Source organism: Cervus elaphus, chromosome 10 (genome assembly GCF_910594005.1).
Source record: "Cervus elaphus chromosome 10, mCerEla1.1, whole genome shotgun sequence".
Lineage (NCBI taxonomy): Eukaryota > Metazoa > Chordata > Mammalia > Artiodactyla > Cervidae > Cervus > Cervus elaphus.
In genome coordinates this window covers 47484898-47507510 of record NC_057824.1, presented here as the reverse complement: position 1 = coordinate 47507510, position 22613 = coordinate 47484898, and the positions used below count along the sequence as shown (strand labels likewise).

General features: G+C 53.2%; 2 protein-coding genes across 6 annotated transcripts; both read right to left on the bottom strand.

The window, feature by feature from the left end:
* Window positions 1-543: 543 nt before the first annotated feature.
* On the bottom strand, window positions 544-5790 carry NSUN5 (NOP2/Sun RNA methyltransferase 5). 3 transcript variants are annotated; one of them, XM_043914998.1, is made up of 10 exons: window positions 5642-5790; window positions 5421-5543; window positions 4731-4905; window positions 4529-4637; window positions 2462-2600; window positions 2255-2370; window positions 1718-1896; window positions 1331-1541; window positions 1123-1255; window positions 544-1039 (listed from the first exon to the last, which is right to left on the bottom strand). In XM_043914998.1, the coding sequence occupies exons 1-10, from the start codon at window positions 5732-5734 to the stop codon at window positions 686-688; spliced, it is 1632 nt and encodes a 543-aa protein (XP_043770933.1). In that variant the 5' UTR covers window positions 5735-5790; the 3' UTR covers window positions 544-685. The 3 variants fall into 3 exon arrangements, with proteins under 3 accessions (XP_043770933.1, XP_043770934.1, XP_043770935.1); XM_043915000.1 differs by having other exon boundaries at window positions 718-1039; window positions 1115-1255; XM_043914999.1 differs by lacking the exon at window positions 4529-4637 and having other exon boundaries at window positions 2462-2514.
* Window positions 5791-8711: 2921 nt separating this feature from the next.
* LOC122701739 (E3 ubiquitin-protein ligase TRIM50) lies at window positions 8712-18281 on the bottom strand. 3 transcript variants are annotated; one of them, XM_043915002.1, is made up of 8 exons: window positions 18183-18281; window positions 17859-17975; window positions 16871-17328; window positions 13583-13678; window positions 12591-12821; window positions 12467-12489; window positions 11645-11769; window positions 8712-10217 (listed from the first exon to the last, which is right to left on the bottom strand). In XM_043915002.1, the coding sequence occupies exons 3-8, from the start codon at window positions 17267-17269 to the stop codon at window positions 9628-9630; spliced, it is 1464 nt and encodes a 487-aa protein (XP_043770937.1). In that variant the 5' UTR covers window positions 17270-17328; window positions 17859-17975; window positions 18183-18281; the 3' UTR covers window positions 8712-9627. The 3 variants fall into 3 exon arrangements, with proteins under 3 accessions (XP_043770937.1, XP_043770936.1, XP_043770938.1); XM_043915001.1 differs by lacking the exon at window positions 18183-18281 and having other exon boundaries at window positions 17859-17990; XM_043915003.1 differs by lacking the exon at window positions 18183-18281 and having other exon boundaries at window positions 12467-12486; window positions 17859-17990.
* Window positions 18282-22613: the final 4332 nt, after the last annotated feature.

Genomic DNA, 22613 nt, shown 5'->3' with positions numbered 1-22613 from the left:
GAAGTATGAATGCGTGTGTCTAAATTAAAAGAAAAAAAAAATATTTAAACATTTTTTAACAATAAAAATTTATTTTTGTATTTAAGCTAAATTGCCTTTTAAATTCCTTCAAGCTTGGTTCATTGAGGTGGTTCAGTATAAATGCTATTTGCCTAGACATTAGTTGTGTAGAGTTAAGTTATGCCTGTGTGAAGAGGAGGCTCAGATGCTGTCCCGGCAGCATTCCTGAGGGACTTGAGCTCCTTCTGGAAACAGAAAATGTAATTCTTATTTTATGAATAATGTGACGTAGGTGTAACTAGTCCCCTCCCCTTTGTGACTGAGGGTGAATGGTTCATGGCGGGGGACACGCCTCCCCACCCTGAGAGCTCTCTTGCGTGTGGAGCTGAGGGGGGCCTGAGTCCCGAGTACCTGCTCGGATGGGAGGGGCGGGCGTGGGTCTAGAAGTCAGGCTGCTGCCTACACCTCACAGAAGGCAGACCCTCAGCTCGATTACCTCAGCTCCACAGGCGGGACAGTTGGTCCAGGAGCCCCCTGCCCCGAGTGTGAGCGTGTGAATGCGGGTGTGGACACGTACGTGCACTGGACAGGGACGGGAGGCTGGGACTTTCCATTGTAAACGAAGACTGAATTCCTGTGAGTCTAGTTGGAATTTTTAGTATGAATGTGAGATTTTTCTCCTTGCTTATGTCATTAAGAATAAAAAAAACTGTGATCTATCGTAGACCATGTCCTGCGTTTTATTTTTGTGAGCAGCAGTGCGTCTCACCCGCAAAAGCACAACCCAGGGAAGGGACCCAAAGCAGAGGAGTGTCCCGTCTCCCTCCAGCTGAGGAACGGGGTTCCCGGTCTTCTTCCTCCAGCCGTAACCAAACTGCCGCCTGGGGCCCAGGGCCTGAGAAGAGTTGGCGCTCTGCGCTGCTGCTATGTGCCGGGCTGTGTGCTGGGGGCAGCCGCCGCTTTTCGCCGCCTCTTCCTCCTCTTTGGGGCAGGGCCGGGTGTCAGCTCTGAGACTGGTGCTTCGGCCTGTGAGACGGAGCTAGAAGAAAAGTAATGGGCGTGAGACATGCCCCAATCCCCCAGCCTCTTCCAGGGAGGCCCCCCAGTCAGTCACCTCGGCACCTCTGCCCGTTCAAGCACCGCAATGAAGAAGCCCCCGGTGAGCGTGGTCTCGGGAGAGGCCCGGAGGCAGTGTTCAGCGCCTGGAAAAGCGCCCAGGCCTCGGTGTGGCCAGGAGGGGAGGACGGGAGCCAGCCTGCAGGCAGGAAGTGGGGTGGGCTTCCAGGTCAGAGGCGGCCCCCTCCCCACGGCCCTGGTGGACACCCACTACCTGAAGGCGCCTGGGCTCTGCTGCAGGGCGGCTCGCACCACGTCTTCGTTCTCTTCCTGGCAGACGGAGCACGTGGAGTAGACGAGCCGTCGCAGGGCAGGGAATGTGAGCGCGTGGCTCAGCGCCCGCTGCTGGAAGGCAGCCAGCGCTCGCAGGCGCTCCGGGCTCGGCGTGCCAGCCTTGGGCTCCTCCAGCTGTCTGCTGGGCATCCCTAGGGAAGAGTGCTTTCAGCACACCCAGCCTGGAAGAGTGGGTCCTGCTTCCAGGTGAGCACGTCTGCCAAGGGTCACAGGAACCAACCCTCAGGCCAGGACACCCGACCGCCCCTCACGCTCCAAGGTTGCTCTGGGTCCGTGGGGCCCTGGGCCGTGCTCCCCGCCATCTCACCAGAGCCACTACAGGAGGGATCCAGCAAGATGTACTGGACCTGACAATAACGCTGGTCCGAGGGCGAGACCGCCAGGAAGTCCTGCTCGGCCAGCTCGCAGCAGGAGACCCCTGCCCGGGCCAGCAGGGTAGCCATAGATGCCAGCCGCTTGGCATCCTGGTCGAAGGCGAAGATCTTCCTAGGGAGGAGGACAGAGTTGAGGTGAACTGAGAACTTGACAGAGCGTCTAAGAGCGCACAGCTCTGACACGTAGTTGAAGTTAGGACACACAGACTATTTAAATGTCTTTAAATTCTAAATTAAAGGCTCAGTGGTCAGAAATAGCTGGCCTGGGCTCCGTGCTCCGAGGGCTAGGGGACTCACGTCTCATACGTGCCGCCCAGAAGCTTAGGGAACTGCCCTAGGTCCAGAAGGAAATGCTGAAAGGCAAGGCCTCCTTTCAGCCTGCAGGACTTACTGGAATAACTGTTCCTTATCTCTTCCTACAAAGTAAAGGATCAGATCCCACCCCACTCCTGTCTGACCGTGGCACTCACCCTTGGTTCTTGAGAAGAGCAGCCAGGTGACTGGTCTTATTGCCCGGGGCAGCGCATGCATCGATGACGTGGGACCCTGGGGGCGGAGCCAGCAGCATGGCCGGGAGACAGCTCGCCTGGCAGTGCAGAGCACGGGGGCTGGGTGAACGGAGGCCCCAGGCTGACCACTCCCCACCTGCTTCCCCCCTTTCCACCCATCCTCCCTACCTTGTCTTGTAGGATGAGGTGACCGGCTTGGTACAGTGGATGGTCATGCAGATCTGTTTGGGCAGGAAACACAAGCAACTCTGGCAGCAAGGTATCCAGGAGAAAACACTTCCCTTTGAGGGCCCTGATGTCCTCGAGGCTGCCAGGGAATACGAACTGCTTATTCCACGTTTTATGCATCCCTCCATGCCAGGCACCAGCCAGGCACTTCACATGTCACCTGACTGCTTACTGATGCGACAAATGCTTAACATTGCTATGAGTATATTAACACACTGATAAGATAGAGGCAGAGGTTAAGAGAAGGGGTTCTCAGGCCAGACTGCGTCCAGAGGATCCCAGAGGTGGAGGCCTGGGCACCTCAGCCTCTGTACTTCTGGAAAACGGCAGGCGGGGATTAAATGACATGCAAACCTCGCAGGAAAAGATTTTGCACACATTAGGCTCGCAACAGCCAGTACTATCAGAATATAACCCTGGGAAGAGGCGCCTGGTACAGGGAAGTGAGTACTGAGTCGATTCCTGATGAATGAATAAGTACCCTGAGGAGCTGAGGTGAAAACTTTGTTCTCTAAACTATGGAGAAGCACTGTCCATTCACTTGACCATGTAGAAAACATGAGAGAATAACAACTCAGATGAGAAAGCTAACAAGTAGCAGAAATACAAAGTGAGTCACTCAGTCATGTCTGACTCTTTGAGACCCCATGGACTGTGGCCCACCAGACTCCTCTGTCCATGGAATTCTCCAGGCAAGAAAACTGGAGTGGGTTGCCATTCCCTTCTCTAGGGGATCTTCCCAACTCAGGGATCAAACCCAGGCCTCCCCCATTGCAGGCAGATTCTTTACCGTCTAAGCCACCAGGGAAGCCCAACAAGTAGCAGAGCTGGGATCCAAACCTAAACATAGCCATTCTCTACCACCCTGGTCTCTAAGCAACACGCTGAAGGCCGACAGGGAAACATCTACAACAGATGAAGGAGAGGGAGGGAGAGGAGGCCGCTTCCCAGAGCTGTGAAAGGACACAGTAGGAGGGAGGAGAGCGCAGGGGCAGGGCGGGGGGCCTAGGTACGGAGCAGCAACCACTGTGAGTACACAAGTGCGCAGCAGACCTGTGTGCGCAGCAGGGCTGGGAAGGAGGCGGGGGGCACAGCCCAGCGGAGGGCCAAGGGTTTTCAGTGAGGGAGTCAAGGGTCAGATCTGGGTTCAGAACTTTCTGCAGCCAACACAAAGAGGACGAGCATGACAAGAAAGTCTGAACGTGGGGAGACCAGTTGAGGGTTCTCGTGCCAATCACGACAGGATATGATGCTTAAACCCAGGCAGTATCCAGAAGGCTGGGGAGAGATACTGAAGGCAGAGTAGTAAATGACGAGACAGAGAGGAGGGAAGCATGTACGATGACTCAGTTTCTACTTTGACCAAATGCGTGCGTCATAGTGACATCTGAGAATTCCTTAAAACAAGGAATGCACAAGATGCCAAGTTCAGGGATGCAAGTATGGTTCCATATCCATAAAGGAATCAATGTGTGATATACCGCAAACAGGAAAAAAATCACATGACCATCTCAACAGATGCAGAAAAGGCATTTGAGAAAATTCAGCATCCACTCATGATAAAAATTCTCATCACACTTGGTACTGAAGGAACATATATCAACATAATAAAGTCTGTATATGACAAACCCACAGCTCACATCACACTCAATGGGGATATGACAAACCCACAGCTCACATCACACTCAATGGGGAAAGGTTGAAAGTTCTTCCACTAAAAATCAGGCACAAGACAAGGACGCCTACTGTAGTCACGTCTATTTAGTATAGCATTCCATGCTCAGTCACGTCTGACTCTTTGCGACCCCCCACTGACTGCAGCCCGCCAAGCTCCTCTGTCCAAGGGATTTTCCAGGCAAGAATACTGGAGTGGTTTGCCATTTCCTCCTCCAGGGGATCTTCCCGATCCAAGGATTGAACCTGCATCCCCTGCATTGGCAGGCTGATTCTTAACCATTGAGCCACCTGGGAAGCCCATTCCATGCTCAGGCAGAGTTCTAAACTCACCCGGAAGCCCGACCCTGATAGGAGAAACCTTGTCTCTTAAAATAATCAATGGCATCCTCAGCACAGGTCTTCAGAGTGTTCACTCGCACAAATCGAGGCACCTGGGAGGCTAGGAAGCAATCAGCGGTGAGTGGGCTGGAACCAGGCCCTCTCCTGAGGGCCTGGTGGCTATCCCCCACCTCCACAACACCTCCCAGCTCACCTGAGCCAGGCTTGGATCCAACTTCCAACAGGTCCTCGTTCCGGCTCACACCTTGACGAACCTTGAGTCGGGCCAACTCAGCCTTCAGCCTGGCCTGGTGCCGCTCCAGCAGAGGTTTCCATCGGCCCCCGCGCCCTCTAAAGCCTTTCCCCAGCAGTAAGTCATATACTAGCACCTGGGATGGAGAAAGGAGGCAAGAAAACCTTGAGTATGAATATCCTGGAACTCCACAGTGCTGGAACTGGAAGAGTTAAACAGACCACCTATCAAGATAGTAATGGGTAAAAAGCTACCCTGTTCAAGATCACACAAGAAATTAACGGGCAAGCACACGATCGGACACGACTGAGCGACTGAACTAACACAATTTGAACCTGGCACCTGGTTTCCCAGTCACGAACGCCCTCCTCATGGCTTCTCACCAGGAAAAGCTCTGGGTCCGAGCCCTCCTCCCTTGTCAACATCACCCTTTCGTTTTACCTAAACAGAGCTTGCTGCGCTATCAACACTTTGGTCTTCTGTTCTTAATCTTTCACACAAGGCTCGAAGTTAAAGCATGTGCACCTCCTCTCAATTCATAAACCAGCGAGGGGCTGCGCCTCATTTCGGAGGAGCGACTTGCTAGCATCACACAGTGGACGGCGGCGGAGCAGAGACCCTAAGGTCAGGAGGGGCTCACCCTCGTGTTACCTTGGCCATGTGCGGCCGCAGCTTCTTCTCGGCTCGCAGGAGGCCGGCGTTGGCGATCACGGCGTCCAGCACCGCGGAGTAGCGCTGCGTCTCGCACACCAGCGCGTACAGCTGCTTCACGTTCTGCGCTCGGCCGAGAGGACCCAGGTGAGACGCGGGCCGGGCCGAGCTAGCCCCCTGCCGGGGCCCCCCTCCCGGGCACGAACCCCGAACCCTGCTACCTGGAAGTTGCTGGCATACACCAGCCCCTTGAGCGAACCCTGGCGGCTCTCCACGCCGGCCAGCACGGCCGCCGCCGCCGAATACACCGCCATGCTCCGCGCCCGCCCGCGCGCCTTTACGGCTCTGTCGCGAGGCGCGCGCGGCTCTGCACCGCCCCCACCTGACTTCCGGGGTCAAAGGGGCACGGGTGTTCCGTACCCGGAAGTCCCAGTACCAATTCCGGTGGTCCCAGGGCGTGTGGCAGTTCACACTCCTGTAAGGGTCTGGAGGTCAACGCAGAGACCCCGGCTGACCACTTCTTCGCAGCTCTTTGCGTTTTTCTTTCAATCCTTGCCGATATCACAGGCAAACAATGAGATCTTATTGATGTTTTAATTTCTGTGATTGAGATTAAACATTTTCCTATTATTGGTCGTTTGTATTTCTTTTTTTCTTTTTTTTTCTTAGTATCGCAGTCTCCGCATCCCATTGAACCTCCTCCACCATAAATGCTGGAGGCTCTCCCAAGGGACACGTAAGTGATGCTCTTAGCAGACCCTTCCCTACGCGGGAACCAAGGGCCTAACATCTTAACAATTCTCACAAGGCTCGCGAGGCGGACTCACCCCCACGCCACCCGTGCGGCCTTCTCAAATTAACTACACCCCAGAGAGCAAGCCCCGCCCCAACGCTGGCCCTCAGAAGCTTTTCATAGCAACCCCCTCTACCTTCAGGCCTCCACGGCGGCCGGCCAATTCTGACTTCCTTCCTACACTCTAGGGAGAGAACCAACTAAGGCTCCCTCCCCACAGGTATGTCCAGTCCCTTTTTTCAGGGGCCTCCATTCCACTTCCAGTGGAGGGAGTGTCCTCACCACGATTATCTCCTCACTTTGGGACACAGTTATAATCTCTGCCCCACTTGAGGGCATAGAGAATCTTGTTAATTCGGAATGTAGCGTGTTTTCACTGCAGTTCCCGTTCGTTTGCGGGCCGCTAGGGCACCCAGCTCTGGCTTCCTCCCCTCTCAAACTACGGGGGCATCCTCGCTATGGCATCATGCCCTCTTCGGTAGGCAGACTCATCCTCTCTAGTGTCCTTCTTGCATCCTCTCAGGACCGAGAGGCGCAAGTGGCGCCCCAAGACCCCCGCAGCCAAGCCCCGACCCTTTTGTGTAGGGCGCTCGCTGCGGCGGGCTCCGAGGCCTCCGAAGGCCCCGCCCCGGACCACCAAGGGGCGGCTCGAGCCCCGCACAGCCCCGCCCGTTCCGCAGCTGCAGGAATCTTACCGGCGAGAGCTGCGCGGCACCCGAACCCAGACCCGAGTTACCCCCCGCGCGAGTGCCTCCGCCCCGCGGCCGGCAGCCCCAGCCCGAACCTGTATTTCTTATATTATGACATGTAAATGTCTTTTGCTCACCCCTCTATCTGTTAGTGTCCTTTATATATTAATAATATTTACCTCTTAGGTTTTGCCGTTTTTCCGGTTTATTCTTTTAATGTGGTTTATAATTGTTTTGGACACCATGAAGTTCTTATTTTAAAAATATTACCTTTATGGTTTCTGCCCTTGATGTCACACTTGAAAACCACTTCACACCTGTACAATACAGAAATCATCTATGGCTTCATCATTTCACACGTAAATCCACTGAGTGCTGCACCTCATGTGGGATCTTAGTTCCCTGACCAGGGCTCCAACCTGTACCCTCTGCAGTGGGAGCACATAATCTGAATCTAGGGTTTCATGGCACTGTTGAACACATCTTCTTTGTTGGAAAGCTTTGCCTTCTATGACCTCCTCTGCTGGCATTCCCTCCCATCTCTCTGCCCAGGTCTAAGTTTCCTTGGCCACCCTGCCTAAGTTGCTCCGCTAGGTTCTGGTGTTCCATTCTCTGACCTCCTTTCCATTGATCTGATGTTTTCTCCTCCGGGGCAGACTCACCCACTTCCACAGTGTTGTTAGTATGGGACAAAGTTAACATACACTAAAGTAGCACAGATGCACACCCTCCACCCCAACCAGCCCCTACCCTCATCTCCAGTCCCAGCAGCAGCATCCCATTTTGTTTTGTTGGCTTCACTGCATGGCATGTGGGATCTTATTTCCTAGACCAGGGATTGAACCCTCGCACCCTGTATTGGAAGGCAGAGTCTTAACCCCTAGACCGCCAGGGAAGTGGGCCCCCTGCAGCAGCATCCCTTTTGAACCTAGATCCCTGCAGGCTCTTCTCCTCTGCCAGCGTTCCACTTCTTTCAGTTTAAATGTCAATTCCACATGAAGAATTAACTGTTCTTTCCTCTGTCTCTTGCATATTAGATGTGTATCAGTTAAGATCTTTCTGTTGCAAGCGCAAACGCTTACTCTGGTTAGCCAGTTGAAAGAGAGGATTTCTTAAATGGGTGCAGAAGTATGCCATCATGTCCATCATGGTCTGGCTGAAGGCAGGGTGGTACACACAAGGGAGTCGCTGAGGAGAGAAAGAAGGGACTCTTTCTAAAAAGAACGGTCAGAGGTGAGGGGGCCTACGGGTGATGGTGCAGAATTTAGGGCTGGCGACAGTGCTCTTCACCACCAGGAATATAGAAAGAGTTGCAAAGAGAGGGGGGACCCTGCATGCATAGCCCAGTAGGCAGAAAAACAAGAAAATAAGTACCTCCAACTCCCTTCTCCTGCCCTGGGATCTCCTGCCAGCCCCTCCCATCCGTTGAACTCAACAGGAAGCCAGAATGATGTGCATTCCAGCGAGGCCAGCCCCCTGGGCCACGCAGGATGGAGAGCAGAGGTACAGTCATGGAATTGAAGGAAGAGCTACACAAATGAACACCAAGTCTGGAAGGCGTCACGCATGCAGTAACCAAGGCCAACGCCTGACAGGTGCAGCTGATCGAGACACAATAAGCAGGACTTCCGTGGTGGTCCAGTGGCTAAGAATCCACCTGCCAATGCAGGGCACAAGGTTTGATCCCTGATCTGGAAGATTCCACGTGCCATGGAGCAACTAAGCCTGTGCACCACAACTCCTGAGCCTGTGCTCTGGAGCCCCAGCTACTGAGCCCGTGCTCCTAGAACCATGCTCCACAACCAGAGAAGCCACTGCGGTGAGAAGCCTGCCCATCGCAACTAGAGAAAGCATGCGCACAGCAGTGAAGACCCAGCATGGCCAAAAAATTAACAAGTAAATTTTTTAAATTTTCAAAAAGAGAGACAAGAAGCAGCTTTTGATTATTACTTACACAGACGGCAGGAGGAAGATTAGCCAAAGGCAGCAGCTCACGGGGGCCTTGTTGCCCACGCGATGGTGTGGAAATCAAAGGGCTGTGAGATGCGGCCCCACCAGAGGCTGGAGCTGCTTTTAAAGACCTGAGCATAAAGCAGCGTGCATGGGCAGCAACTGATCATTGCAAATCATTTGACAAGGAAGAAATAACGTCTGTTTTATTATCCTTAAAGTTCATAGTGATGGGGGAATTATGTGTGGGAGTGTTTCCACCCTCAGGAGGAAGAGTAAGCAGCAATCATGGTTAGGAGGGGCTGAGGGAAGGCTGGTCTTCTCAAGTGGCACGGGTGGTAAAGAACCTGCCTGCCAACACAGAGGATATGAGAGACCTGGGTTTGATCCCTGGGTTGGGAAGATCTGGAGGAGGGCATGGCAGCCCACTCCAGTATTCTTGCCTGGAGAATCCCCATGGACAGAGGAGCCTGGCGGGCTACAGTCCATGGGGTCTCAAAGAGTTAGACATGACTGAAGTGACTTGAGCGTGCGTGCACAAGGGAAGCCCAGCTTGATCCTTGGACCCCAAGGCCTGGCTCTGCTGGCTAATAAGCAGGTTAATAGCCCAGATAGAGGTTAATAAACATGCCCCTGGCTACCGTAGGCATTCTCCCAACAATAAATGTTTCTAGGGGCACCCAGGCAAAGACCTCCCCAAACAAGGAAGTCATCGCCTCTGCTCACCGGAGTCAGCAGGACCCCTCAAGCCCCCATGGCAAGCGAAAAGGCAGCCCTACAGCTTGGTGGGCTGCAGTGGGGAGAGCTGGCTGGGCCCACTGGGTGGCGGCAGCACCATGGGCAGGGAGTTGCTGCCCCTCTCGTGCCAGCACGTGTCCAGGATGGGGTACAGCTTGCCCTGGAAGTCGGCCTGGAACGAGTAGAGTGGCCGCAGGTCGTCGGGGCGGTCAGCGTCGAAGAAGGTGAGCTCCCCCTGCTCGTAGTGCAGGTAGACGCCGATGCGGTGGGGGTGGCCCGCCACGGGCAGGGGCACCCGGGGGCAGCTGAAGGCCTCATACACGCGGCCCTCCTTCAGGCCGATGAGCCACACGCCGTGCTCCGGGGACTTGCTCAGCTTGCCCTTGCGACTGGCCGTGCCCTTGATGACCCCCAGGCGCCAGTCGCTCTTGCTGCCCACCGCCACCTCCCAGTAGTGGCGGCCACAGGAGAAGCCCCTGCTGGCCAGGACACATGTGCTGTAGTCGAAGCGCTCAGGCTGGCTGGCGCGCCGCCGGGCCAGGAGCCCGCACTGCACCACCGTGTTGCCCTTGGAGAGCTCCAGGAGCGGGTGGGCCGTGGCCGGGTCCAGCTTGAGGGACTCCGGGGCTGGGGGAAGAGCAGAGGGGAGGTGTGTTCAAGCCGCGCAGAAGGTGGCCGGCCCTGCCCAAGGGAGACCAGCGGGAAGCCCTGAGCCCCTTGGAAGAACTGAGTCCCTCATCCCTGTATCGACAGGGCCTGGCAAGGGTGGAGACAGAGCAGGCAATCCCGATTCTCTGAAGGAGCGAGCAATGCCTGAAGGGTGGAGAATGGGCCACGGTGAGCCCAGGCGTTCCAGCCAGAAACTCTGCCTAAAGCGGAGGTGCCGATGGAAGGACCTGGGAGACTGCCTGTCAAGCGGGCGCCTCAGCTCCACTCCCCAGGTTTTCTGGAGATTCTAACAACTGCAGTGGCTTCCATGGGTATGCCAGCAGCCCAGTCAAGGACAAACTATACCAAACGACCTCTGTGCTCCCTGTCAGCTGACCAGTCTCTATCCAAAACGTGCAAACAACGTTCATGGTTCAGAGATTATCTGCAGGTCTTTTTTCTCTCCCCTTTCTTCCCTTTTCTTAAAATATATTTATTTAATTGGCTTCCCTGGGTCTTAACTGTGGCATGTGGGATCTAGTTCCCTGACTAGGGATTGAACCCGGGCCTCCTACATTGGGAGAAGAGTCTTAGCCACTAGATCACCAGGGAAGCCCCCTCCTCCTCCTCCTCTTATAGCGAACCTGTTTTTTGCCTTTGTTGGGTGAAATCAGTCTGATTTCCCTCGTGTGCTAGTAATGAAGGAGTTAAATGTCTGAGTTATTTTTTGGCAAAGCAGCAGCTGCCATTTATTAAGCGCTAAACTACACACACCCTCCCAGGTGGCAAGGTGGTAAGGAATTAGCCTGCCAATGCAAGAGACCCGGGTTTGATCCATGGGTCAGGAAGATCCTCTGGAGTAGGAAATGGCAACTCACTGCAGTTTTCTTGCCTGGAGCATCCCATGGACAGAGGAGCCTGGCAGGTTACAGTCCATGGGGTTGCAAAGAGCTGGACATGACTGAGCACACAAATCGCACTTATCTATTTAGAAACCACACAGCCCAGCAAGGGGAGCTCCTTACAAAGAAACAGGTTCAGGGACCATAGGTGACGAAACAGGCTCAGGGACTTCTCTGCCTGTCCAGGGGTTAAGGCTCTGAGCTCCCGATGCAGGGGTGAGGGGAGGGGTTCGACCTACAGTCAGAGAACTAGATCCCACAGGTTGCAGCTCAAAGATCCCATGAGCTGCAACTAAGACCCAGCGCAGCCAATTTTTTTTTTTTTTTTTTAAAAAGGGAAACCCAAGTCTCAGAAATTACACCACTCACCCAGTCACCACTTAAGAGATGGAGCTGAGCTTGAGCACCCCCTGCTGGCGGAAGCACAGCCCTGCGCCCTCACTGTCAGCTGCCCCAGCCTCCCTTCAGCCTCTTATAATGGAAGGACTGGGCCCGGGGGCTCACCTGGCAGAACCTTTCGGAAAAGCCTTTTCCACACCGTCAGCTTGATGTCAGCCTGGTGCAGGCCTGGCTTGAAGGAGATGGGGCTGAAGGCACCTTCCGAGAGTCGGGCCTGCTGGAGCTCTGGGCTGGGGTCAAAGGTTCACAGTGATGACGGAGCTGCTCACCCAAGTACCCCAGCCTTGTCATCCATGTGCAGGTCCAACCAGCCGAGTCCCCGCTCAGAAGACCATGCACTTGAGAGGCCCATCATGTCCCCCCACCAACTGCTATCTGGGGCCCTGCCTCCATCCCGGAAACACTCCACATCAGTAGCTCTCAAAGGGCAGGTCTGGGACCAGCAGCATCACATCACCTGGGCCTTGTTAGAAATGCAAGTTTTCTTGGGTCCCACCCCAGACCTGCTGCTGCTGCTAAGTCACTTCAGTTGTGTCCGACTCTATGCGACCCCATGGACAGCAGCCCACCAGGCTCCTCTGTTCACAGCATTCTCCAGGCAAGAATACTGGAGTGGGTTGCCATTTTCTTCTCCACAGACCTACTGACTCAGAACTGATGACGGGGGTCCAGGCATCTGTAGTTATAGAGCCCTCCAGGTGGCTCTGATGCGCTGCTTGAACAGCATGCCTCTGAATCAGGGGAACCCCGCCCCTAGCTCCAGCTGGAGTGGAAACCAAACTCAGCCAATCAGATCCTCTAGCCATTCACTTAAGCCAATGCTTCTAACCCAACTGTCCTTAAGACTAATGGAAATTGGAAAAAAAAAAACCAGGAAGATGCTCATAAACGTGGCCGAAGAAGGCTCTGGAAGTGCATGGGGAATACCTGGAGGCCATGGCGTGGTACTTCTGGAAGACAAGAGGGAGGCGGGTTAGGGCACCGAGGCGGCTGTGCAGAAGCCGTTAGGAAGGGGGAGGCTCTTGGGGACTCGGGAGCCTTGTCCGCTCACCCGGATGAACTCGTGGTGACTCTCATTGCCGAACTGCTCCAGCACACCCGCGGCCTGGACCAGCCGCTCCCGAGCGCCTCGGGCCTGCTCCAGCTGCATGTCCAGGGAGGCCACAAGGCCACGGGTGTGGCCCTCCACCCCCTCCAGGCAGCGGGCCTTCTCCTCGTCCACCAGGTGGTGGAGCTCCTGGAACTCACGCCGGATCACCCAGCTGAAGACATCAGACTCGTTCTGGGACAGGGAGGGGCCGGTCAAAGCAGGAGGCTGACCTCGGCGTCCCCAGAGCCTGGCAGCTCAGGCCTTCCTGGGGCCTTCCGACCCTTCTTGGTCCTCATCCCCAAGTCCGACGGCTGACTCCTGCCGGGGTGTTCACACTGCATCTGGGTCCCCGGATGCAGCCCCGGGGGAGGGCAGCAGAGGCTGGGCAGAGGCTGGGCCCCCGGCGCCCAGTTCAGCACAGTGACTCCGCCTCCATCAGACCGGGTGATGCTGTCTCCCTCCCCGGGGTGAGGAAGATTCACTGAGCTGACTTTCAAGGACACTGGTCTCCTGTTTGTTTCATGACTACCTGTAGGGCCTGGGCTGCACACCCTCTCAGCCCCAAGGGCCCCTCGTTTAGGAAAGGCGGTCAGCCCCTGAGGAGTGCAGGCCTCCCGATGCCTGCGCTCTGAAGGTACCAGGAGGGCATCGCACAGGCTGTCAAGGTCAAACAGACACAGGTGGCAGGGGCCGGGCAGTCATGCCCACGCGTTAAGCTGTTTACCTCCGGGACTTGGGCTGAGTTATCTCGGTCCCAAGGACGTGGAGGACACAGGCCAACTTGGAGACAGCCCTGACAACTGTGGTGAATTCCCCCGGGAGCCTGTGCGCTTTTTCCCACCCCGCCTGGAATGCTTTGAAATTCTGGCTTTATAGGGAAGGCGCGGGTTCCTGTAAAGGGAAGGGGAGGTGGCTGGCCCCGGGCAGGGGACGCCAAGGGCAGGGGCACTCACCACAATCCGAGTCCTGTTGTTCACCAGTTTGGCCATTTGCTCATCCACCTTCTTCTGCTCCTGCTTCAGGTCGGAGATGAGGGCTGCTAGCTCCTCCTGGAGGCAAATGGGCCATGGCTCCGTGAGCCACGACCCCTTCCCCCTCCCAGCTAGCGAGGCCAGGGCAGGGGGCAGCCCCACGACCACAAGCACTCCCAGTGGAACCAGGGAGCTACCTGGGTACCCTCAACCCCCAAACAGGTAAGACTATTCAAGAATACTCCACACTAATGGCAGCAACTGCCCAGACAGAGGAGGGTCTCCCCGCCATCCCTCTCTGTGACATCGACAGAGACGCTAAACATTGTTATAGCCACCAGAAGTCACCACACAACATCCATGCAGGGCGACTGTCAATCTGAGGTCAACACTCCCTGCGTGGAATGCTGCCTGTAGGGTACCCACCTGGTAAACCTGCTGCGCACCAGCAGGTCCAGAATTAGTAAACATTTGATTAAGAGTTATCACAAAAAGGCTGGCCCCAAGTGAAGTCAACAGTGTATGCAGTGGCCCGGGTTATACCTGGTGACCCCTCCCTCCCTATGAAGACCTGAATCCATCTCCAGCAGCCTTGGGCCCAGCCTGGATTTAGGGCCTCCAGGCTGCAATAAACTCACTTCCTCTGGGCTGCCCTGGCCCCATATCCAGCCTCACTTTAGGGGTCCACCAGAACCACCTAGACCATCATCTGGCTGCATGACGTGATGGGAGCCCAGCTGGTCTGTGCCCATGCACCGTGCAGAAGCTTTGGCTTAGATCGTGCCCAAGCAGAAGTCAGCTACAAGAGCCTTTCCGGAAGGGAGCTGAGAAGAAAATAAAACCAGCATGGAGATGAATGAACAGAGTTCCTGCTCTCATAACAAGACATCCGAGCTCATAGGCGTCTGAGAAGGGCACAGCAATAGTAACCATCCCAATGCAAAGAGAGATGGCGCTAGTCCTTTCTCATCAACTGGGCCACTGTGAGTGGAAACAGATAGCACAAATAAAGTATCTCAAGATCTCAATCCACAGGAGGAAACAGGAATGCATGAAAGAGATCTGAGGGGACTTCCCTGGCAGTCCAGTGATTAAGACTTCACCTTCCAATGCAGGCGGTGTGGGTTCGATCTCTGGTCTGGGGGCTAAGATCCCACATGCCTCATGGCCGAAAAACCAAAACATAAAACAGAAGCAATATTGGAACAGATTCAATAAAGACTTTAAAAATGGTAACATAAAACAGAAGCAATATTGGAACAGATTCAATAAAGACTTTAAAAATGGTCCATGTCAAAAAAAATTAAAAAAAAAAAAAAGATCTGATGAAGGAACTGAATTTAGTTGTATCACAGAGAGGAGTCTTGAGATCACAAAAACCCACATCCAAAAACTAGGGTCCAACCCTCCCAGCTCCGAGCCAGAGATGACAAGCTCCCGGAAGTCTCCTTTTCTGCCAGGCAGCCCTCTGCTCATAAAACTGGCCTCAGTTCCACTGCCCTGCAATTTTGCTTCCTCCTTTCACAGCCCCCTAAAACTACTCTTGCCAAGGTAACCAACTCTTCCTGCAAAACCTGACTGGCTCTTTTCAATCCTGAGCTGACATTTCACACAAGTGACTTCCTTCAAGTCAAAATGCTCTCTTCCTCCAATTTCCAGAAGACCGCACGCAGACAGTGCTCCTGAGTCCTCTGTGGATTCTTTGTCCCCTTCAGGGTTCTCTACCCAAACCTTAAGCCCCGAAGCTCCTGGTGGGAGCTTCCCCAGCGTCTTTCTCAGCGTCTTCCCCATCACCCCGCAGACTCGCCTGGTCAGTCTTCTCTGCGCCTCGGACTGCAAAGACCACCTGCATGTAGTTTACCTAATCTCTTATCCCCAGCCTCACTCTCCAGTCTACCCTCTGGCAGAGAGATTGGGCTACATCATGACTATTTAAACATTTCCAACACTGGTCATCTGAATAAACCCCAAATCCCTTCTCATGTCACACAGGCCTTTTCATGAGCTGGCCCCTGCTCGCCTCCCCTCACTCTCCCTTGAGCTGAATGGAATAATGTCTAATTCCTCAAATGTGCCAAGCCGTTTGCCCCCTGGTCTTTTGCCCATTCTCTTTTTATACTTGGAATGCTTCAAGTATAACCCTCCCCTTCAAGTCCTCCTGAGGGTTCAGGTTTCAGTTTAGCAGTCCACTTCCTCCAGGAAGCCTTCCCTGACCACCCATGTTCCAGCTGGGCTCACCACTGCCTGTGTGAACCTCGACAGCAGCACACGGGATGGTGTCAGACCCCCAGACTGTGGTGCTGGTGCGGGGTGGGCTTCCTGCCCACCCCTGTACCATGGACACCAGCGCCGCCCGGAGCACACACTACAGCTCCGTTCCCACTCGTCTCCCAGGGTCGAAGGGGCAAAGAAAGGCTGCCCAGAGCACTCAGCCAGGAAATCCCGGGAGCAGCTTCTAGAGGCCCCTCTGCCTACACACGTTGACGCCCTTCCCTCCTCCTGCCCCGCCCCCACCCTCGTCTCTTGAACTTTATCATTCCTGGTCCTTACTCCCCCTGTCCCCACCGCCAAACTCCAGGCCAGGTACCCTATGACAATTTACCTCCAAGAGCCCTTCTGCCCTTCCTTGATCGGTTGCCTGGGGGATGAAAAACTGGCCTTGGTTTGAATCCTAGCTCTGCCACTGACCAACTGTATGATCTTGACCAAGACCCTCATGTGTTTTCTGAGCCTGTTTCTTCACTTATAAATACAACAATAACCCCACTCTTCATAAACCTCAGATCAACAGACTAACTTAAAATGATATCATTATTATGATTCATCTTAAAACGGTGATCCGCTAGTTCTGAGGCAAGGGTCCATGAGGGCAGGAATCCATTGATTCCATAAAGACCTTTTGGACATTTACCACCTGCTTGGCACAGCTCTAGGTGCGGAAACATCCCAGGGGATGAAACTAAGTCCCTGCCCTCACCTGCTTTGGAGTGAAGTCCCTGAAGGGCTCAAGAATCTAACGAAAGTGGCAGAGAAAAATAAAGCTGGAGGTGGGGGGCAGTAGCTCGTGATGCAGGTCGCTCTCCATCCCGTGCATCGCCTAAGCCCCAGCACCTGAAGACTGGAACCACTACTCAAAAGGTGATCGGAACGGGGCTGGCCCTGCACCCATGTGCCACGTGATGACGCCAAGGGTGCAGGATCGGACTCCGTGTCCCCCAGGGCGGCCCCGCCCCGCTCCTGCCTGCCACCCCCAGCAGCCTCCCTGCCCACCTTCATGCGGCTGTAGACGGTGGAGACGGGCGTGACCCGGTGGTGCTGGTGGGCGCCCAGCAGGCCGCAGAGGCCGCAGATGAGCTCCTGGTCCTTCTCGCAGAAGAGGCTGAGGGGGTTCCGGTGGTGCACACACACCTGGGGCTCCGGGTCCCCGGGGAGCTGCAGGGCTTCGATCACCTTGGCCAGGGAGACATTGGGTGGGGAGCTGCTGTAGTCCACCTCCCGCCGGCACACGGGGCAGCGCAGCGCCGAGGCCAGGTGGCGGGACAGGGCCGCCAGGCAGCCCTTGCAGTAGGAGTGGCCGCACTGCAGCATCAGGGGCTCCTTGAAGACCTCCAGGCACATGGGGCACTGCAGGCGGTCCTCCAGCTCGGGCACGCTCACCTGCCACGCCATCCACGGCGCCCGCCTGGAGCCGGCTCCCTCCACTCCTTTGGCTCCCAGCCCCAAGGGCCCTGAAAGGAGAGGCTGTTAAGGACGCCAGCCTTCAATTCCAGCCCTGACCCACGATGACCTTGGGTCTGTTTTCCCATCTTTAAATCAAAGGGCTTAAATGAAAAGAGCGGTCACTTGGAGGTCCAGGTGCCTGCATTTTAAACTCAGATTTGGAGGTAAACATGAAAAGGGCCAGCTGAAGGGTCCCCTGAAGTGATACCAACAATGCAAGCTCCAGCCCAGCGGGCGTCCTGACCTAGAACGGGGCAGCAGAAACAAGCCAAGGTCTTTCCCAGCCTCTAGATCAGTCCTCAAACCGGCGAGCAGCTGGTGGAAGCAGAGTTAGAACAGAATTCCTGAGTCACGCCATCATATATCTCCAGTGAGCCCCAGAAATCTGTGCTTACAAGAGACACCCACCAGGCCATTCTGAAGCAGAGTCCTGTTTTAGAACGATACTGTCCAGGAGCTGGGACCTTGGGGCTGTCTCCGGGGCTCCCACCCTGCTCCCCTGTAAAAGCTGATGCGGACTGAGAGAGCAGCATCTCACCAGAAGGCGGCAGTGGCCCCAGGGAGAACCCCGCACTGCCTCTCGGGATCCTCCGAGCCCTCCAGCGGGGCCTCACGCCAGCAACACTGACTCGATCCGCTCGGCCTCCTCTTCTCCCTGACGGGACGGCAGGTGCAGAGACCTGGGATCACAGCTGGACACCTGTTCTACCTAGTCTCTGCCCCCTTCCTCCTCCCCTTTCCCAGAAACGCCCCCGTGCCCTCAAGGTCGCTGAGAATCAGGTGGAGGCTGGGCCACATCACGGGATCAGGGAGGGAGCCCCTGCTCGGCCGGCCCTGATAAGGGCGGCACTCAGGTGCTCACCTTGGCCAGGCCTGGGGGAGGGTCGGAGACAGAGGGGCCGGGTGCCCGTTCACACCTCACAGACCCCAAAAGGGAGTGGACTTGTGCTCTGACACACTTCTCTCTGAATCTCCATCTCTCCCTCTCTCTCTTCAGAACTCTGAAGACGCTCTTGCTTACCTAGATTTTAAAATTGATGTATACCTTCTATAAAGTGCACAAATGTTAACCATATGCTTGAAGTACAATTTATACATGTGCATGCACTCTCAAGGTCAAGATACAGAGGACCGGACTTCCCTGGTGCTACAGTGGATAGGAGTCTGCCTGCCAATGCAGGGGACATGGGTTCGAACCCTGGGCTGGGAAGATTCCACGTGTCACGGAGCAACTAAGCCCATGAGCCACAACTACTAAGCCCGCACACCCTTGTGCCTGTGCTCTGCCCGCAACGAGAGAGGCCACCGTGATGAGAAACTCGGGCATCACGATGAAGAGCAGCCCCTGCTCACCACAACTAGAGAAAGCCCAGGAGGAGCAACGAAGGCCCAGAACAACCAAAAAAAAAAAAAAACAACCAAAGTAATTAATTAAAAAAAACAGATACAGAGAAGGTCCTGGATGCTGGGAGGGTGCTGCACCCTAGCTCCATGGGAACCCAAGTACCTGTGCTCTGGACTCTTCTGGATCTCACCCTACATACCTCTTCATCTGGCTCTTCATTTATATCCTTTATAATAAAACTGATAAAACAATTTTTAAAAAAAGATCAAGATACAGAACATTTCTAGTACCCAGAGGCTTTATCACATGTCCCCGAGGCAGAACCCCTAACAAAGGGAGCCGCTATCCTGACTTATATCATCATAGATTAATGTGGCCTGGCTTCCCTTTTTTTTTTTTTTTTGGCTATGCCAGGTCTTAGTTATGGCATGTGGGATCTAGTTCCCTGACCAGGGATCAAACCTGGGCCCCCTGTATTGGGAACTCAGAGCCTTAGCCACTGGACCACCAGGAAAATCCCCGGCCTGGTTTTGAATTTCAGATAAACAGAACTACCTATATATTCTTTTGTGTCCAAGTTTTTAGTCAATATATTGAATTATTAGGTTTTTTATTTTTATTAAATACATTTTAATACATTTTTATTAAAATCTTTCAATGGTTTAACACAAAGATAAACTCAAAATGGATTAAAGACCAAAATGTAAGACCAGAAACTATAAAACTCTTAGAGGAAAACATAGGCAGAACACTCGACGTAAATCAAAGCAAGATCCTCTATAACCCACCTCCTAGACTAATGGAAATAAAAACAAAAGTAAACAAGTGGGACCTGCTTTAACTTAAAAGCTTTTGCACAGCAAAGGAAACTATAAGCAAGGTGAAAAGACAACCCTCAGAATGGGAAAAAAATAATAGCAAATGAAACAATTGACAAAGGATTAATTTCCAAAATATACAAGCAGCTCATACAACTCAATGTCAGAAAAACAAACAACCCATCAAAAAGTGGGGAAAAGACCTAAACAGACTTTTCTCCAAAGACATACAGATGGCTAAAAAACACATAAAAAGATGCTCAACGTCATTCATTACTATAGAAATGAAAATCAAAACTATAATGTGGTATCACCTCACACCACTCAGAATGAAGTTGATAAAGTGAAGTCGCTCAGTCGTGTCCAACTCTTTGCGACCCTGTGGACTGCAGACTACCAGGTTCCTCAGTCCATGGAGTTTTCCAGGCAAGAGTACTGGAGTGGGTTGCCATTTCCTTCTCCAGGGGAATCTTCCCGACTCAGGGACTAAATCCAGGTCTCCCACATTGCAGGCAGACGCCTTACCATCTGAGCCACCAGGGAAACCAGCCAGAATGGCCATCATCAAAAAGTCTACAAAGAATAAACACTGGAGAGGGTGTGGAGAAAAGGGAACACTCTTGCACCATTGGTGGGAATGTAAATTGACAGCCATGATGGAAGATGGTATGGAAATTCCTTAAAAAACTAGGAATAAAACCACCATATGACCCAGCAATCCCACTCCTAGGCATATACCCTGAGGAAACCAAAATTGAAAAAGACACATGTATCCCATTGTTCACTGCAGCACTATTTACAATAGCTGGAACATGGAAGCAACCTAGATGTCCATCGACAGATGAATGGATAAATAAGTTGTGGTACATATACACAATGGAATATTACTCAGCCATAAAAGGAACACATTTGAGTCAGTTCTAATGAGGTGGATGAACCTAGAACCTATTATATAGAGTGAATTAAGTCAGAAAGAGAAAGATAAATATCGTATTCTATCACATATATACAGAATCTAGAAAAACGGTACTGAAGAATTTACTTACAGGGCAGCAGTGGAGAAATGGACATAGAGAACAGAGTTATGGACATGCAGAGAGGGGAGGAGAGGGTGAGATGTGTGGAAAGAGTCACGTGGAAACTTACATTACCATATGTAAAATAGATAGCCAACGGGAATTTGCTCTACAGCTCAGGAAACTCAAACAGGGGCTCTGTATCAACCTAGAGGCGTGGGATGGGGAGGGAGGTTCAAAAGGGAGGGGATATATGTATACCTATGAGGATGAGATGGCTGGATGGCATCACTGACTCAATGGACATGAGTTTGAGTAAACTCTGGGAGTTGGTGATGGACAGGGAGGCCTGGCGTGCTGCAGTTCATGGGGTTGCAAAGAGTCAGACACGACTGAGCAACTGAACTGAACTGAACTGATGGCTGATTCATGTTGAGGTTTGACAGAAAACAAAATTTTGTAAAGCAATTATCCTTCAATAAAAAAAAATTTTAAAAATCTTTCAATGGTTTAGAAAGATAGATATTTTCTAAATATTTGTCATACAGTCAATAAATATTTTGGTCACACTATATTATGCATTTCACAGGAGTCGGGTGGGAAATCACTGAATGGACAAGACAGAGGTGGGCATTAAGAAACAAGGATCTCTGGACCAACATGCCGCCACCACTGCAAGTCTAAGCACTCATGTCTGCAGGAGGGGTAGGGCTGCTTCCCCAGTGACAAGCTAGACCAAGGCCTGGTATAGGCAGGTAGAGACTCAATTTTATTGTATTCAACAAATATTTATTGCGAACCTCCTATGTCGAGCACTGCGCTGGGTGGCTCAAGACGGTAAAAATCTGCCTGTAATGCAGGAGACCCGGGTTTGATCCCTGGGTTGGGAAGATTCCCTGGAGAAGAAAACAGCAACCCGCTCCAGTATTCTTGCCTGGGAAATCCCAGGCAAGAAATGGACCAACGGGCCTGGCGGGCTACAGTTCACGGGGTCGCAAAAAGTCACGACTGAGTATCAAACAGAAAACAAGAAAAAGCTTCTGTCCTTCTGGAGTTTATAATACATAGGGGCAGGTCACAAATAAATGAGAGAATAGTGTTAAATGCTTTGCAGGAAGTAAACAGTGTGATAAGAGGCAGATAGGGTGGCAGGACTGTGAGGTACAATGTATCTCAGGCAAAGGGGGCACAAGTGCAAAGGACCTGAGGCTGGAAAGAGCTCAGTGCGGGTGGTGCAATACTGTAGTATTCACCGTTGAAAAGTATCCCCGTGTAACTGGACACTTGCGATTCACATCCCTGTTGTTCAAAGGTCAACCGTATTTACGAGATCCACCAGAGAGGAGGCTTGGGGGGCTGGATCACAGTAAGTCAAAGGGAAGATGAGGTCAGAGGGGCTGGCAGGGAGGGCCTGGTAGACCAGGGCAAAGGTTTGGATTTAATTTCAAGGGCGGTGGGAGCTATTGCTGGGTTTAAAGCAAGGGAATATGATCTGATTTACATTTTTTAAAGATCACTCTGGCCACTGTGTAGATATGGATCACAGTGAGTTGAGCACCTGGGTGGATGGACAGTGATGCCAAGATAAAGGTGAAAAAGGCAGATGCCAGAGTCAGATGCCTAAGAACAACCAGGTGGAGTGACTGAGTAGCCCAGCGGTCTGCAGACTTCAGCAGACCTAAGAATCACCTGAAGTGAAGTGAAGCCGCCCAGTCGTGTCCTGAGGGCTTGTTATAACAGAGGCTTCTCGACCCGGCTCCAGAGATGCCGACTCAGGAGTACGGGGACAGACCCAATTTTGTCCTAATTTTCAAACGTTCCCAGGCAACACCGCTGCTGCTAGTCTAAGCACTACACTTTGAGAGCCACTGGAAAAGTCAATTTGACTCAAAACACCTGGAGCCCTGGCGCCCAGGGAGGCTCTAGGCTGGCTGGGTGTATCATACGTAAACCTGTGGGAATGGCTGGGCTCTCGGAGATTGGGAATTGAGAAGGGCGGGGCTCCACAGACAGAGCCCTGCGACTGCTAATGTTTAGAGATCAGAACAGGAGGATGACTGAGAAGGGACAGCAGGGCTGGTAGGAGGAAAATCAGGAAAGTGTGGCGACCAGGA